Raw genomic sequence first — 15449 nt, 5'->3', positions numbered from 1 at the left:
ATTTTTTGGTCTTTATTAGAAACAAGGGAGGTTATTCCGAAACGAGAATACAAGGAGTTAATAGGAAAAGCAGGTGGCGCACCCCTGTACGTACCCATGACCACATGGACGCCACCTGCAACATAACGTCCGAGGACAGGTTCAGTGCGGTCTCAATTCCGAAGATTAGGTCGAAGACGTAGCCACTCACTGCGAAGGAGGAACGATTGCACCTCATTGTATACTCTGTGGTCACTGCCCATCTCAGCTAAGCCCCGTTTTCCTTGCGAATGTGTTACACGTCTCCTTGAATAAACTGAAGGGATACTAGAGGAAAACCATTTTAACAGCGGAGCTGTTCTAGGTCGCGCCTTTTCGTAAGTCTGCTGAAGGTCGCGCGTCACGCAGGGATAGGAGCAGGCTTCCAGACATGCCGGCGGCCTCGCAGAAACCGGTTTTCAGACCCACCAGTAGAGGTCGCAGTGGTCTCACGGAGAGGGGGAGGGGGGTGTTCCACTCCCTCCCGCTGCTGACGTTTTGGTGCCGATTCCTTTCCGGAAGCAGCAGAATTCGCCCGGCGACAGCGCTGCCGTTCTAGGGGGACCGCCCGTTGGCACTGGAGCTGACGCAAGAGAACCACAGCGCCATTGTTTGAGCACATTTAACACTAGGTGGAACTGGATTTAATTTTTATCAGCAGTGACTTCACCTCTTTCGCCGCCCTGCCAGCTTTATTCGGCAAAAAACTGTGGCTTGTTTTCAGAATTAGTTTTTTTTTTTTTTTTTGGCGCGACGCAAACAGCCCGCACAAAATAACTAAAAATTGGCCGCATGCATGCTTGCTTCGCTGCAAGTGTCTTTAAAAGAAGGTTAAGTTGCTGGCTCTGCCTCATAACTGCGTAACCTCTCTTCCCCACCGCTTATGTCCTTCCTCTCCCAACCGTTGGCTGCTCCCACAATGAGCGAAATGCAGGTTTGTTTAATGCAATTTAATGTTCGCCATCTAGTTTTTCTCTAACAAAAGTTTGCCACCGACACCCGCGTTCGCATTTTTTATGCGCCATTATTTGGGGCAGTCCTTATCTTTTGTTTTCTGAGAAAAATTCCGCTTGAAAGGTTCTCCTTGGATAATCATGAAACAAAATTTCGAGTTGTTTTCTTTCATCGCGCCAGTTCGCGCCAGTTCTTCACGCGTACTTTTGCTTTTCCTTTGCGATCTTAAAATCCAATTCCTCGTGTATTCTTACTTAAAGAAACGTCGGTGGTTTCCGTCGTGAATTTACACTTTGCCTAAAACCCGTTTTGAGACGGAGAGAAAAATATTTTAATGAGCTCCAATGTGAGAGTAGAACCCTAGTCCGTGAATCCATGCGTTGCCCTAGCCGTCTTGGCCCTTGTCACCCGTAGAGCCTGATCCTCCAGTTGACAGCTGGTCGACAGTGTCTTCCACAGCTCAGTATATAAAGGAACGGGTGGAGAGGGGTGGTAGGGAGGGTTGTGAGCGCATTCCAGAGTTATATGCTGGATGTTACCTAGCTGTGGACAAAATTTGCATAGAGCGGTGTACTGTGCGGGAAACAATAAATTAATTTTAACCGGGTGTACGTACGTCCCTGCTTGTAATTGTCGGAGTGTTATTTCACAAAGTCAAGTGAAGTGAAGTGAGTTTTGCTGAGGGATGAGTGAGGGCAAGGGAATTTTTGTCTGGTGGTCTAGAAAAAAATTACACCATCTTCCCGTGGGGAACCCTGATGAGGATGCGAAGCATCGTGGCGGTTCGTGTGGTTCCATTGTGTGGCCGTTATGTTGAGTGATCTGGTTTTTACTACCGCCAGAGTGAATTCCGCGTCCGGGTCCACACCGGTGGCAAAGGCACGCAAGTGCTGTCGTGTTACGGTGAGTAGGTGGTGGTTCTCGAGGCGCCGAAACTCGTCCATCATGTTCTTGTCGATGTTGTCTCTGTGGTAGAATCGGTAGTCTCCGTCAGCTTTGTTGAGGAAAAGGTTGTTGACATTGGTGCACCGGCTGAGAGCAATGTACACGCCCTCCTCTGCGCAGCTTTGTCTTCTCGTTCTTCTTCTTCTTCGGCGGTTCCCCTACAGGAAGATGACGACGGTGGTTGAACGCGAACCTATCTCGTGATGGATTCTTTGGTTGGCCAATCCCTAGGGGCATCCTGCCACAATCAGCATCAGAGGCGCTGCGGACGGGGCTGGTTGAGCTGCAAGGCGCGTGGCGCTTACCGCCACAGCTTTCCCACGGGAAATTCAGCATCCCCCTCTAAAGTTTTCAGTTCGTCGTTTCCGTTTACGTTCAGCTTCACGTGCCTTCGTTGTATCAGTAGCTTCTTGGCGTAGTTTGAATGAGTCAAGGACATAAGGCGCGTTCGTAGCACTTGCTCCTGTCGTGGATTTATAGCGTAGTGGGAAGAGCACCGCGTACCTCCCGTTGCGGCCAGACAGTCGTGGGATCGAAACCGGGCGCCGCTAACTATTTCTTTTTTTTATAGTGTAGTATCGCGGAGCTGTGGGTGTAAGGAGGAGAGTTGCGCATGCGCAGTGAGCGTGTGGACGGCGCCGCCATCAACGACGGAGGGCCAGGGGAGCCTAAGAAACGCTCCGCATTTAAAATTCAGTAATGTCCTGATAGGTGAGAAGAGGCGTCGGAGCTGCGGTGACCTCGGGGGCTCGGTGGGCCAATTCGAGAGCCTGTTAGTGGGCGAAATTGCTCGTTACAGAGGCATGGGAAGGTGTCCAAACAATCGCCGCTCGGTGACATGGACGGTAGTGTTGAAGTAGCCGTAGAGTCGTTGGTGCCACCCTCCCTGAACGGAAAACGCGGTAGGCTGCTTGAGAGTCAGTGATGACGCCTCTCCTGCACCATTGGGTGAGGTGCTCCGTGGTGAGAGCTAAGGCAATGGCGAGTTCTTCGGCGTCTCCAGCGGAGGTCGTCCGGATGGATGCGCATGCAATAAAATGGTTTTTGGATGTTGCCACTGCAACCATGTTTTTTTTTTTTTTTTTTCAGCATAGCTCGCCGCATCGGTATAGGACACGTCAGAGCGATTGGCTGCAGGCGGTCCTGCGCTCGGTGTGGAGGTTGGGGTTCATATTCTTTGGTAGGGGTCGCACCGGAATATGTCTACGTCACTTATATGAAAAAGTGGCCAGGTGACTTTGTTCTGCACAGGGCCAGTTGATGCACTCCAAAACATAGCTGCCTGCTTGAGTTTGTGTCAGACGGAGCCCCTGGCTTTCGAAATGACCTTCAATGAGTTGCTCGATGGTGTTTTGAAGATCCATTTGAAGAAGCTTGGTTGTCGGTGTATTCATGGGAAGCCCGAGGGCTAGTTTAAACGCTTCCTGAATGATCCTGTTAAGCGTTTCAATGTCAGATTTGGTTAGGACCAGGTATGGGGCGACATAGGTGAGGCGAGATGTGACAAAAGCTTGAATTAGTCTCACTGTGTCCTTTTCTTTCATTCATCGAGGCCGGTGAGGGACACACCTAACCATATTCACGACTTGATCAGACAGATTACGTAGTTTTGTCAAGGCAAAGTCGTTTCGGGCATTAGCTTGTATGGGCCTAATATCTTGAGTGACTGGCTAGGTTTTATCGAATGGCCATCAAGCGATATATTGATGGGCTCGAGGTGATGTCGTGGGGGGTGTTCACGGACGATGACGAGTTCTGATTGCTGCTGTGAACAATGTGAGCCACAAGCCTGAGCGTAATGATTGACTTCTTCGGCCACAAGCTGCAGCGTGTACTGCAGCCCTCCGAGAGAGTCTGTGTCAGTCGAGAGGGTGATGTCGTCTGCATACACTGCGTGGTGAGGATTCGGTATCAGTTCCAGCTGTCCTGGTAGACCCAAAGAAGTGATATTAAGATGAGTAGAGATTGTACCGAGCCTTGCGGTGTACTGCGATTCCCAAGAGATTTTGGTTTAGATTTTATATCTCGAATTGTGAGTACAGCCTGGCGGCCTGTGAGGAATTCCGAAATGTAAGAATAAATGCGGTTGCCGCAGACAGCATTATTAAGGCGGGAGAGAATCGTTGCGTGCGCCACGTTGGGGGAGGCCCCTTTTCGGTCGAGGTTCAAAATTGCTCGAGGGGAGTGGCGAGTGGCAGGTGCAGTTACCTCGTCTTTGAAAGGCAACATAATATCTTGAGTCCTTAATTTTCTTTGGGCTGAGCAATGCAGGCATGTAAGGGCTAAGGCAGCAGTTTTCAGTAGTTTGGAACAGCCCCGCCTGTATAACTTTGTGTTGCAGCATTATTTCTTTTTGTCCAGGTGGCTGAATTGGATAAGAGGCACAGAGAGAAAATTTCTACTTTTACGGGGCTCAAGAAAGATTATCTTTAAAATGAAAAAAAATTATCTGTCATTCCTCTTTGTGTAAGCGGATGACCAGCTGAGTGACTGGTGGGTTTACTGGTAGGCCACAAACGTCCGCTCGAACTACGCCGTTGCACAGAAGAGCGTTCAGCTAAATTTGAGTAGGCTTCACTGTGCAACCTACAATGTGGGAAGGCTAGCTTACAAGACCAAGCTTGCACCGGTCGCCGTAAAGTCTAGACTTCGTAAGAGGTATGCATTGCCGGGAAGTCATCTTTTTAGGTGAAATATACGCATCTGATATTGAAATATGAAGCGACGAAGGTGAACAGGTGGCAAATGGAGAGGATGTGCCGGAGTGAGAGGAGGGGGAGCTGCTTTTCTCTTCTGCGGATGAAAAAAAAACGGAGGGGTTAGCCTTAACACCTCCGCTGTAACAACAACAAATAACACGCGATCCCCGTCGACCGTATGGCCCACACTACCGCTGGAGTATTTTAGATGCAGAGCATCTCTCAGTCGACCCTCTGTCGTCCGGCGTCTGCACCTCTCCTCCTCGTCCCCCTTTCCACGCCATCTGTGATAACGCCGCTCTCCTCCTCGCCGCTCGGCTCGTCTCGTGCCGGCTCAGGAAGACACCGGCAACACTGTCGCTCCAGGAGCCCTTAAAGGGGAAGCGTGCTCGTCTCGTGCCGGCCCAGGAAGACACTGGCGACACTGTCGCTCCAGGAGCCATCTCATGGTCGGGGCTATGTCCCTCCCTTGTTGTTGCGCCGTCCACACCCCCACTGCGCATGCGTGTCTCTCCTCCATTCTCCTCTCCTCCAACTGTATAAAAGAGGGTGCACGCGCTGCGCGGCGTTCAGTCTGCTCCGAGACACCGCCTACGCCGGATCTGCTCCGGTGTGGAACCTACACGGAACCCCCATGCTTTCCATCACCACATAGTTCCCTTCGGGGAGATGGTGTAATTTTTTTTCGCACGGGCGTTTGCAAGAAAGAGCGAACTTCTAAGTCACGTACAGCGTGGCACTGAACCGTCTCAAATACGGCAGAAGTTACATGTCACTGATTTCGCTACCTCCCCTTCACTCCTCGCACGCTTATCCGCGCTGTATTCGGCTACCGACTGCCCCACCGGGATCCATTTTCCGCTCTGCTATAACTGTCTACTACCGGATGGTGATTGATTGATAGTAGAGCCAGAGTCCTTCATTGACCACCATGATTTATGGTTCAAGTGAAGACAATAACGTAAAGTTTTATTGATATAATTTGTAATAACAACGAAATTGAACTATTCCGGTTACCTGTCACAAGCCCATTGAGCCACTCCGGCCCGATGCGAGTCGACACGCGTATACAATACTTTTTTTAGCGCACGGTATTAAGGGACTCTGGTAGAGCTTAACCCTTTGATGCCCAGTGTTGCTCAGGAGCAACAACCCAAAAAATATTTTTTTCTCTCTCGAACTTAGTGGTTTTTTCGACATTTAACGCAGTCTATCGACAGGCAAAAGATCTAGGACCTTCAAAAATTCAAGAAGAAAGGGCAGCAAGTACTTCCGTGCGCTAAAAAAAAGTATTGTATACGCGTGTCGACTCGCATCGGGCCGGAGCGGCTCAATGGGCTTGTGACAGGTAACCGGAATAGTTCAATTTCGTTGTTATTACAAATTATATCAATAAAACTTTACGTTATTGTCTTCACTTGAACCATAAATCATGGTGGTCAATGTAGCTCTCTTGTTCAAGTAATATAATAGCTATATTCATGACCATTAAATAGCACAAGTTCAGATGGCTTGCCACTAATATGAGAGTTGTGATGTGGCGAAAATGTCCGCAATCTTACCAGGGAGTTTGCCTATTCTGTTCAGCTCGGTGGCGTAGGGCGGCGCTTCCTTCAAGACGCTCGTAGGAGCCTGCGTGGTGGTGTTTTTCGACTCTACCTTCGAAAGGCCGGATTCAAGTTTCTTCGGCGCGATGGCTTGCCGCTTCACCTGGCCAGGAAAGGTCCAGTTATTCCTAGCGTATTCTGCACAACAGAAATAAACAGTGGGGTCACTGACACTTTTGTCTAAATCCCCATGAACTATGCAGCGAGATCTAAATGCCGACGCACGCAATGCGCTCAACATGGTCGTGGCGTCTGCAGTCGTGGACAGATGGAACGCGAACACGAAAATATGAATCAGAAAACACAAAAAACGCGATTTCACGTGACTTTACTACAGTAACGAAGATTCAAAATGTGCTTTATAAATAAACCAACAGAGAGCCATTTTTTTATATCTCCACTATCCATATTCTTTGAATTTTCGTGTTATCACTTCGTTTGTCATGACTGTACATTCAAGGGAAGAGCAGTCATTTAATGTTAAGAGGTATAGGGTAAGGTGTGGATTCGCAATGACAAAACTGTTGCCTTTTTCAACAACCAATGATTACTGCGTGAGCGCGCGCTTTAGCGCGCGCGCGTTTACGTTTTCTGCCGCCTTCCGGCGCTTCTAACCCTTCTAACCTTTGGGGGAGGGAGATACGGCATTGCTAGTCTAAAATGGACGTGTCGTAGCACCTCATACAAAGAGGAGAGGAGGAATCACAGTAGTTAGCAGCACGATGACACTTTGCGTTTACGCTCTGGATTGAGTTTGGATTGACACTTTGGATTGCGAAGCAGGACTCTTTGGGGGCAGGCTCCTAAACTTTACCTTCAGCTGTGACGCACATCACCCCTGACATTGATGCGAAGCACGTGACGTGGCAAAATCTAAAGCAGCACTCAGCGGCGCTTAATTCAAGTTTTCTATCGCATTCAGAACAACAGAACAAACCCTTCGCTGTATTCAGAGTTTGTTTCTCTTTACGATTGGAATACCGAACTGGGAGAGTCCAACTTTAGGTCAAAATGGTGAAAATAAAGCACGGAAATGGACCGATCTTGTGTGCGTTTCTTTTGCTGAGTTTTAAAGACCTTTTTCAAGTTTCTTCCAACCCAGAAAGATGCATGTATTCGATAGCTGAGTGATAATGCGAGAACACTGTCGGGTGACGAGCATTCTAGGAATGTCCACAAAATTCAAAGAAAAATGCGAAAGATGCGACTCGCACGGATTGACCGCCAAACTTATCATATGGGCAACAAAACAAATGTTTTAAATGTTTGGCCCTGCTAGACAATCACAGCCGTACGTTTTTCTTCCACGAATCAGCTGGCTTGCTCGATGTCAAGAGTCAAAAGTTCACCGCCGATTCCCCCATTCCCGCGTGGCTGAGAAGTCAACACACCCCATCCAGGGGATTCGCCAATGACAATTACATCTGTCGTGAGTAGCTCACAGCCATTTGACCACTCGCAGTAGCCAGAGCAGCTCGGAAAGGTTTTGCATGCAGGTATATAGTACTTCGTTTTGAGGCTGGATGTTATGGAATGGGTCGCGGGTGCTCGTTCTCCGCAGGACAAACCACTACTGCAAGAGAACTGCAAGAGAAGCGCGCTTGGAAGTTAAAAACCGCCAGTACCTCAGAGGATTAGCCGGATCCAGTACCTCAGATTATTGGAGGATTAGCTCAGAGAGAGAAATTCTATTCTTGCGGTGCTGCTTTTATGGCAAACACGCACTTTCGGCATTCCGAAGTGAAACTTTCGTTGTAAACACAGAAATGGTGGTGATAGCATAGAGTAACATAGGGCCATCTAGTGGTGATGAATCGCAACCGCGTGCGGCTTATAAAATGCAGTCAGTTCCATAGCCAATCCTGGCCGAGGCTCGTCAAACGTCAAAATATCGGCCCACGCATGTTGCCCGGTAGTGTTCGAAGTGTCAGACTGCGACGAATGATCCGGAAACGTACTCTGAGCCACGACGTAACAGTGAGGATTTTAATACATGGAACTCTCTGTGAGCTGCGCCGGGACTAGACAAAAGCAACGTAGCAGCCGGTAAAACTCAGCAATGAGGAACGTATGAGCGGGGTTCAATTGTACAGTGAAAATTGACGAATCGGGCAATAGCGTCCCACTCTAGTCAACACGTTTAATGCGAGGTAAATGAACACTGCGCTTTTCCGCAGAGTGTAGTATCAGTCAGAATATTTGTAAGTCATGCCAGAAGATCCTGGGCCACAAAAATGACCGTGTATCTGCTCCTTTCGTTGCAAATGTCGCCGAAAAACGATAGTAGACTGGCGCTCCTGCCACGTAAAGGCCTCCCATTTCTTTCCTGCTCACCTCTCATGCTGTTTCTCTCCCGTCTCGTTCCTCCCTAGATAACACGCTAGAGGTTAGCTCAAGTCAATTTATATTTACCACGTTCCACTACTCCAAGTCGGGTTCTCGATGCCATTGATGCCGTACGGCGGAGACCCGAGTGAATTAAGGCACCCTGCTACAGCATTTATAGATAAAGGCAACGTAGCAGCCGGGAAAACTCACCGGACACACGTCACACGCGGCATACACTAATTATTTAGAACGCTTTTATCAGATAAGCGAAATGCTCATACGATCATTCTGGCGTCAGTGAGAGCTAAGGGACGACAAGCACAATATGGTTGGTTGAAGAACAGAATCGAACGCTTTACCTTCCAATTTTCTGTATCCACCACGTACGTAGACCAATAGCCACAAGCAGTTGATGATCTGAAAAAGAAAATGGGGTAATCTCCAGATTAAAAACATGTGTTGTGCTTATAGAGAAGGCGCATAGTGTTGCTAACACATGTCCTCTAGCCCCTGCTGCCAACAAATATTTCAAAGGTACCCTACTCCGTGGTTAAAGTAATACTTTACGGTACACCATATTTCTTCATCCTGCCATTAGCACTACGTTCCGCTTAGAGCACAGACACTAATAAAAGAACGGTAGCAGAACGCTTCAATAAATATTTTCTACGGACCTGATTCACAGCGCAACGTCCAAGTGATCTGACGCTCACGTCGGAAACGACATTAGTCGTAATTATAAAATGGGGTTTTATCTGTAGGCTTGGATTCGGATTCTTCCGGGGATAGACACTTTGGGGAGGTGGATTCTGCTAACGCTTGTTTCAAATGGGAGCTGTGTAGGGTGGCGCAACTTGTGTCATCACGCAGCAACTCGTAAGACGCCATGTGTGTATGAAGCGCGAAGCGTTCCACACAGCGCCTATAAGGAGCCAATGAGGACAAAATGGAAGTTTGGTTATTTCGAAAGATTGCCTCGTTAGAATAACACTGACACCACTTTTAACGCAAACTTCACTCAAACAAGCGATAGACATGCGGCTCACTAGTGACTTTTCCGCATTGAACCTATGATGTCTCATGGGCAGTTTGGTGTGATTCGCCGAGGCCGGCAAAACCCAACGCAAATTAAACTGCTTAAACTGGGATTATCAGCTTGCAGAACGAGCTATTGGCGATGACGTTTAGTACACAATTAATGTTTTAGAAGCGACGCCTCTCAAGAGCTGCGTGTGTAGGCGCCTCCAGTTGTCGTCATCGCAATCATTGTTTGTCTCATGTAGTCACGGTACTAAAACACCGGGAAACTCGTTTCCGCCCCGCGCTAGAACGTAAGAGAGAGCGAGAGGGAAGAAGACTTAATTGAGCATTCCAGAGCCGTTTAGGCGCTTGATGGGGTGGTGCCCTCTTCTCGAGCCCCAGGTACTCCTGTCTTCTGGTGATCAGCGCCATCTGTTCTTCCAGGGCGGGGCTGGACAACAAGGTCTCCCATCGCGCTCAGGGTTGATGTGAAGGGAGGAGGGGAGGGGGGTGAGGTGAACTTGGGAAAATTGCACTCTCCTAGTATGTGTTGGAGTGTGCCCAGTTGTCTGCAGTTGGAACATTCCTTCTCGTATCTATCCGGGTAGAACTTGTTTCGGATATAAGGGTGGGGGAAGGACCCGGCTTGGATTTGTCTATATATGACTTGCTGCGCTCTGCTTAGAGAATGGTGTGGTTTAGGATATCGCTTCCTGCCGTCTTTGTAGAGACTGACTATGTCCTTGTAGCTCCTTATCGGTTGCTGTTTCTGCCCCCTGCCCGGATGATTAGTACTCGGGCCTGTTGGTTGGCAAATTTATTGGCCTCCGTCGAAGAGTGGGCTGGTACCCATATTAGCTCTATTTTGTGGCTTGGTACGTGGTTTAGATGCGGAGCATCTCTTGCTCGGGGGTATGTCCCGCGGCGTCGGCGTCCGCACTCACACTACGCATGCGCAACTCTCCTCTTTCCCCCTCTCCAACAGCTGCGCGTTACTCTCTCCATTTCTCTCCTACCACCTGCTTGCGCTTCACCTGCGTTCTCACTTCTGCTCTCGCGGCGCATGCGCTACTCTCCTTCTCTAGTCTCATCTCCTTCAAGTGCGAATAAAAAGCGGGTAGAGCGCTGCGCGCGTTCAGTGCAGCGCTTGCTTCGGTTGACTCCGTTGATGCTTCTGATGAAGTGTGATGGAAGCAACAGTCCCGTCAGTGAGTGGGCTGACGCAAGCACGCGTCAGCATCAGCCCAAACACTAATAGCAACGTTACGTCCACTCAAGACAAAGCTGCGAAGCGAAGGGCACGCGACGCTGAACGCAAACGCTTGAAGCGAGCGGCGGACCCTGAACTTCGTCAGCGCGAAGCAGCTTCGAAGCGTCAACGTCGAGCAGCGGATCCTGAGCTTCGGCAGCGTCAAGCAGCGTCGGTTCGAGAACGTCGAGCGGCGGTACCGGAACTTCGACAACGTGAAGTGGAACACAAACGTACGAAGCGAGCGGCGGAACCGAACCTTCGAGAACGGGGAGCCGCTTGTAAACTTCAACAACGTCTACATTCCCATCGGGGGTACCGTTGCGTTCCGTTGTGTTAGTAGTTTTGGGAGAAATGTAGGTGACCCCGCGATGCTCCGCATCCTACTCAAGGTTCCCCTCGGGAAGATGGGGTAATTTTTTTCAAAAGCTGGAGGTAGGGAGCTGAGTAGGTGATTCTCGAAATCCCAAAGGCTTGGACAAGCCTGAGGGATTCCTCTTCTTTGAGTCGTCTTCTCTCATTTACGATACTTCTAATCATATTGGTGCTCTAGAGCTTTTTGAGTGCGGTTAGGGCTTTACCATTCTCCTGTATTATTAGGCCAAGGATCCTGACGTGAGTCGTGGGTGTGATGCTGCAGATAACTATTATATTTCTCTTGTCTTCCTTTTTGGGACTTGGCTGTATCACTAATAGCTCTGATTTTTGCGGTGAGCAGCAGAGACCGCTGGTGCTTGCCTATTCTTGGACTGTGTCCGCCGCCCTTTGGAGGGTTTCCTCCATCCACCCTTCTGAGCCTGCTTGCGCTGTCCAGATCGTAATGTCGTCCGCATAAAAGGCGTGATCTATTCCTTCTATTTTCCCTGGTAATGCTGGTAGAGGTAGAAGGACCAGGTTTAAAAGCAGCGGTGACAGAACAGACCCTTGCGGAGTTCCTCTGTCCCGTAGTGCTAGAGGCTGTGACTTCTCCCCAATTTTGATTATAGCAGTCCTGTTGCTGAGGAAGTCTTTGACGTAACCGTAGTTGTTTTTTCCCGCCGTCCATGTTATTCAGACTGCGAAGAATGCTCTCGTGTGTCACATTGTCAAAGGCTCCCTTGAGGTCCAGGGCTAGTATTGCCCTCGGGGTCTGGTTCTTGGCCTTTTTGATGACTAATTCATTTAGTTGCAGGAAGACATCCTGGGTGCCCAGGTGTTCTCTGAAACCGTACATGGACGACGGCATCCGATCAGTGGCATCAAGGTGTTTCTGCAGCCTTTTCAGGATCATACGCTCGACCACTTTTCCCACAGATGACGTCAGGGAGATGGGCCTCATGTTATCGACGTGTGGAGTCTTGCCTGGCATCGGTATGAACCGTCCCTCTGCTTCCTTCCCTTCCTCGGGCAGTGACCCCTCGTTCCAGGCCTTGTTTATATATCGTAAGAGCTCACTTCGACTCCCGTCGCTGAGATTCCTCAGCAGTTTGTAGGTAATGACGTCCTTCCCTGGGGCGCTGGCTTGGTTGCTCTCATCAATCGCTGTTACCAGATCCCGATCGATGAAGGGTTGGTCCAAGTCCGGGTTTTCCTTTCCCTCGTATCCGGGTATCGGGGCTCCCGACTTTTCCGTTTTCAAATACTTGTTTTTGAGCACGTCCATCAGTCGTTTGCTGTCTCCTTCAAAATTATTTAGCGTGCGTGTGAGATTTCGGTTGCTCGCACTTTTGGTGTTCAGAGGGTCAATGAGGTGTCGTAGGAGGCCCCATGTTTTCCTCGCAAGCAAGGTTCCGTGGAGTCCGTCGCACATCCTTAACCAATTTTTCTGCAGAGCTGGGCTGCGTATTCTTCCGCCTGCCTATTGAGCTCGTGTATGCGCTGTCGTAGCTTTGTATTACACCTTTGCCGTTTCCATCTCTTTGGTAGCGCGTGCCTCCCCTCCCAGATGTGAGCCAGCTTGCTGTTCACGTATGGTTTTTATTGTGGTGTCTATTTGCTGGGTGCATTCCTCCACCCAGTTCAAGTGTATTTTTAGCCCAGGCTTGGTAGTTCCCAGTTCCCTGGCCGTCTTCCTATTCAATCTCCGTTCTTATCCTGAGGCGATCACAGTCGGTGATCCTGGCCTGTCCTAGTTTTCTCCTGAAGTTTTGTCGCCTTATCTTCAAGGAGATGATGCCATGGTTTGATCCGAGCTTAGTGTCTAGATTGGCCCAGGTGACGTCCAGGTCTTCTATCAGAAGTGGTAGGTCCGGCGTGGTGTCTCTGGCCCTGCTCATGCCCGTCCTAGTGGGGTTCTTCAGCTCGTTTAGTATCGTTACGTTATGTTGTTCTACAGCGTTCACGAGGTGCTTGCCCCTTCTCGACTGGAATTTGTATCACCTCTGCGTGTGCGGGGCGTTAAAATTGCCTAATATCAGCGTCGGTCTTGTTTTGCTGCTCAGATGCAACCTAGCATGGTACCTTCGATTTCCACGTCATTTGTAGACGGTCAGCAGAAGGCATTTAATATGAATATGTTTTTACTGCTGCCTATATCCCTGCAGTGAATTTCTACTAGCACGTGTTCGCACCCTCTTTGGGTTGTCATGTGTTGTGTTGCCGCTACGTTTTTTGTAACCAAGGTCGTCGTGCTCTTTTCACTTGGGTCCGTATACGTAATGTACCCCGCCAATTTGGACCTCTCGTTTGTTTCTTGTAGTACTATAACATCTGGTTTCTGTTCGAGTGTTTCGATGTATAGATGAAGCTCGCTTAATTTGTTCCTTATACCTCTGCCATTCTATTGATAAATCGTTGTCACGCTTTGCTCGTTTCTATTCTTCTTCATCGTCTTGAGTGGTGTTACCTTCCGCGGGATTAGTTCCATGGTGCGGTCTGCTGCTGAGCGCGCTGTTTTGTGACTTCCTCATTACTAGTGTCGCGTGTTTGAGCTTCGCATCGAAAGCCGACATTCTTGAGGACACTTGGTTATACTTGGCTTCTAAGTTCTCTAGTCTTGACGTAAGGTTTCCCATTTGCTCGGTAAGAATTCCCACTTGATTGTTCGTCTCAGATGGTTGATTTGAAATTTGAGACAGTATGTTCATGATGGTTTGCAGGGTAGGTTCTTGTTGCTGTGGTATAGTCGGATGCGTTGCTCGGGACGGAGCCGGTTCTATCCTGTAGGCCTCCATTGCCTCCCCTTGCGGTAGTTGAAGGGGATGGGTGTCTCTCTTAGCTCCATTTCTCTTGGTTCTTCTCTTGGTTCTGCCGCGTGCCTCCATGCGCTCCATGAGCGCTTTAATCTGTTGGTTTTGTTGCGCTATAAGCTTCTTTAGCTCGGCACATTCTTTTCTAAGTTCAGAGCATTCTTTGCAATTGCTACTGAGAGGGGAGGGGGTGAGAGAGGGGAATTCTTTGTCGTTGCTGTGAGCGACAGAAGACCCGATTGCCCAACCCACCTGTTTTCCGGCGATCCGCTTCGGCGTACTGCTCCTAGTCTTCGACCTCGAGCGTGACTCACGCCTGCGAGCCTTGGTTTCGGTGCCTGGCGATGGCGTCCTCGAACCTGGTCTCGAGGCGCAGCTATTGCTCCGTCTTCTTTCCCTACCCCTGGAGAGGGAGCGCCGGATCTGGCGCTCTTGCTGACGGGGCGAGGACTCCGGCGCAGCTGGCGTCTCCTCTCGACTTGGCGGTGTTCTGGAACTTTCTCCGTAGGCTGACCTTTGCCGCTCCCACCTTCGCTTACGCACGACGTATGGAGTCTTGTATCGGGCCTCGTGAGGTGGTCTCCTCCGCATAGGCTGCACTTTGGCTTACAGTCGTGGTTGTGGTCTTCTCCCGGGTTCTGGATTCCGCAGCCGCGGCAGATACGGGTCGTCGGATTTGGGCAAATGTCCATTCTGTGGCCCAAGCGGCCACATTGAAAGCACTCGTCAATTTGCTTTCGGTACAGTGAGCATTCCACCAGCAAGTCGCCGTACTTGAAGTAATTTGGCACTTTCCCGCCGCTAAAGGCTATGTCGACCGACAACGTTTTGCCGATTCTGTTGACCTGCAGGGCTGTCGAGTTAAATTCGTGGATGACAGAGTCGTTTATCTCTTGGGCCGAATCCGTGAGGGGAACCCCTCTGATGACTCCTTTCACTGTCCCGTGAGGTGCCGATACGTATGCACTAACGTCGTGCTCGGTTCCCTAGACCGTGAGCTTCGACACTGTCGCGTAGCGGTCGGCGTTTTCTTTCTTTGGGGTACTGACGATAACGATGTTTTGTTGTTTGTTTGGACATATGACGTCTCTCTTGGCTTCTTCTCTGCTGACGTCAGCGGCAATAACACATCCAGCAATAACATATCCAGCTAATTGGACAGAAGAAAAAAAACGCCTCCCGTGGCAGGAATAAAACCTCGCTCCCTCGCATATTACAAAACAGGCGTCCATCCGAATGGGCGACCGTCGCATGCTGGGCGCACAGCATTTCCTTTGGGTTCGTAGTGCGGGTGTTTGCTTTGGACTTGGCCGCCGGTTTAAGCGCATTCTAACGCGGTTTACTTAGGGAGACGTTTGAAAGCCTGCGGACGAAATCGTCCGGGCCTGCCAGTCAGGAAGAACTTTCAGCGAGAAGTGCGGAAATAAATACGAGGTGCAACAACCGGGTCTCCGACGAAAGG

The 15449-nt window shown here is 49.7% G+C and overlaps 1 protein-coding gene across 1 annotated transcript in view; it reads right to left on the bottom strand.

Moving 5' to 3' along the window:
* Window positions 1-15449, bottom strand: part of LOC144152750 (uncharacterized) — a 46294-nt gene that overhangs the window by 21218 nt on the left and 9627 nt on the right. The window contains exons 2-4 of the mRNA XM_077684175.1: window positions 8911-8968; window positions 6179-6361; window positions 95-189 (exon numbers count right to left, since the gene is read on the bottom strand). Of these exons, the coding sequence (XP_077540301.1) occupies window positions 95-124 (30 nt within the window). The 5' untranslated portion in view covers window positions 125-189; window positions 6179-6361; window positions 8911-8968. The remainder of the gene's footprint in view (window positions 1-94; window positions 190-6178; window positions 6362-8910; window positions 8969-15449) is intronic.

Source organism: Haemaphysalis longicornis, unplaced genomic scaffold (assembly GCF_048455015.1).
Source record: "Haemaphysalis longicornis isolate Haplotype H1 unplaced genomic scaffold, Haemaphysalis longicornis Haplotype H1 scaffold_9, whole genome shotgun sequence".
Lineage (NCBI taxonomy): Eukaryota > Metazoa > Arthropoda > Arachnida > Ixodida > Ixodidae > Haemaphysalis > Haemaphysalis longicornis.
The sequence above is the reverse complement of the archived record's forward strand: the minus strand, read 5'-3'. Positions and strand labels throughout refer to the sequence as shown.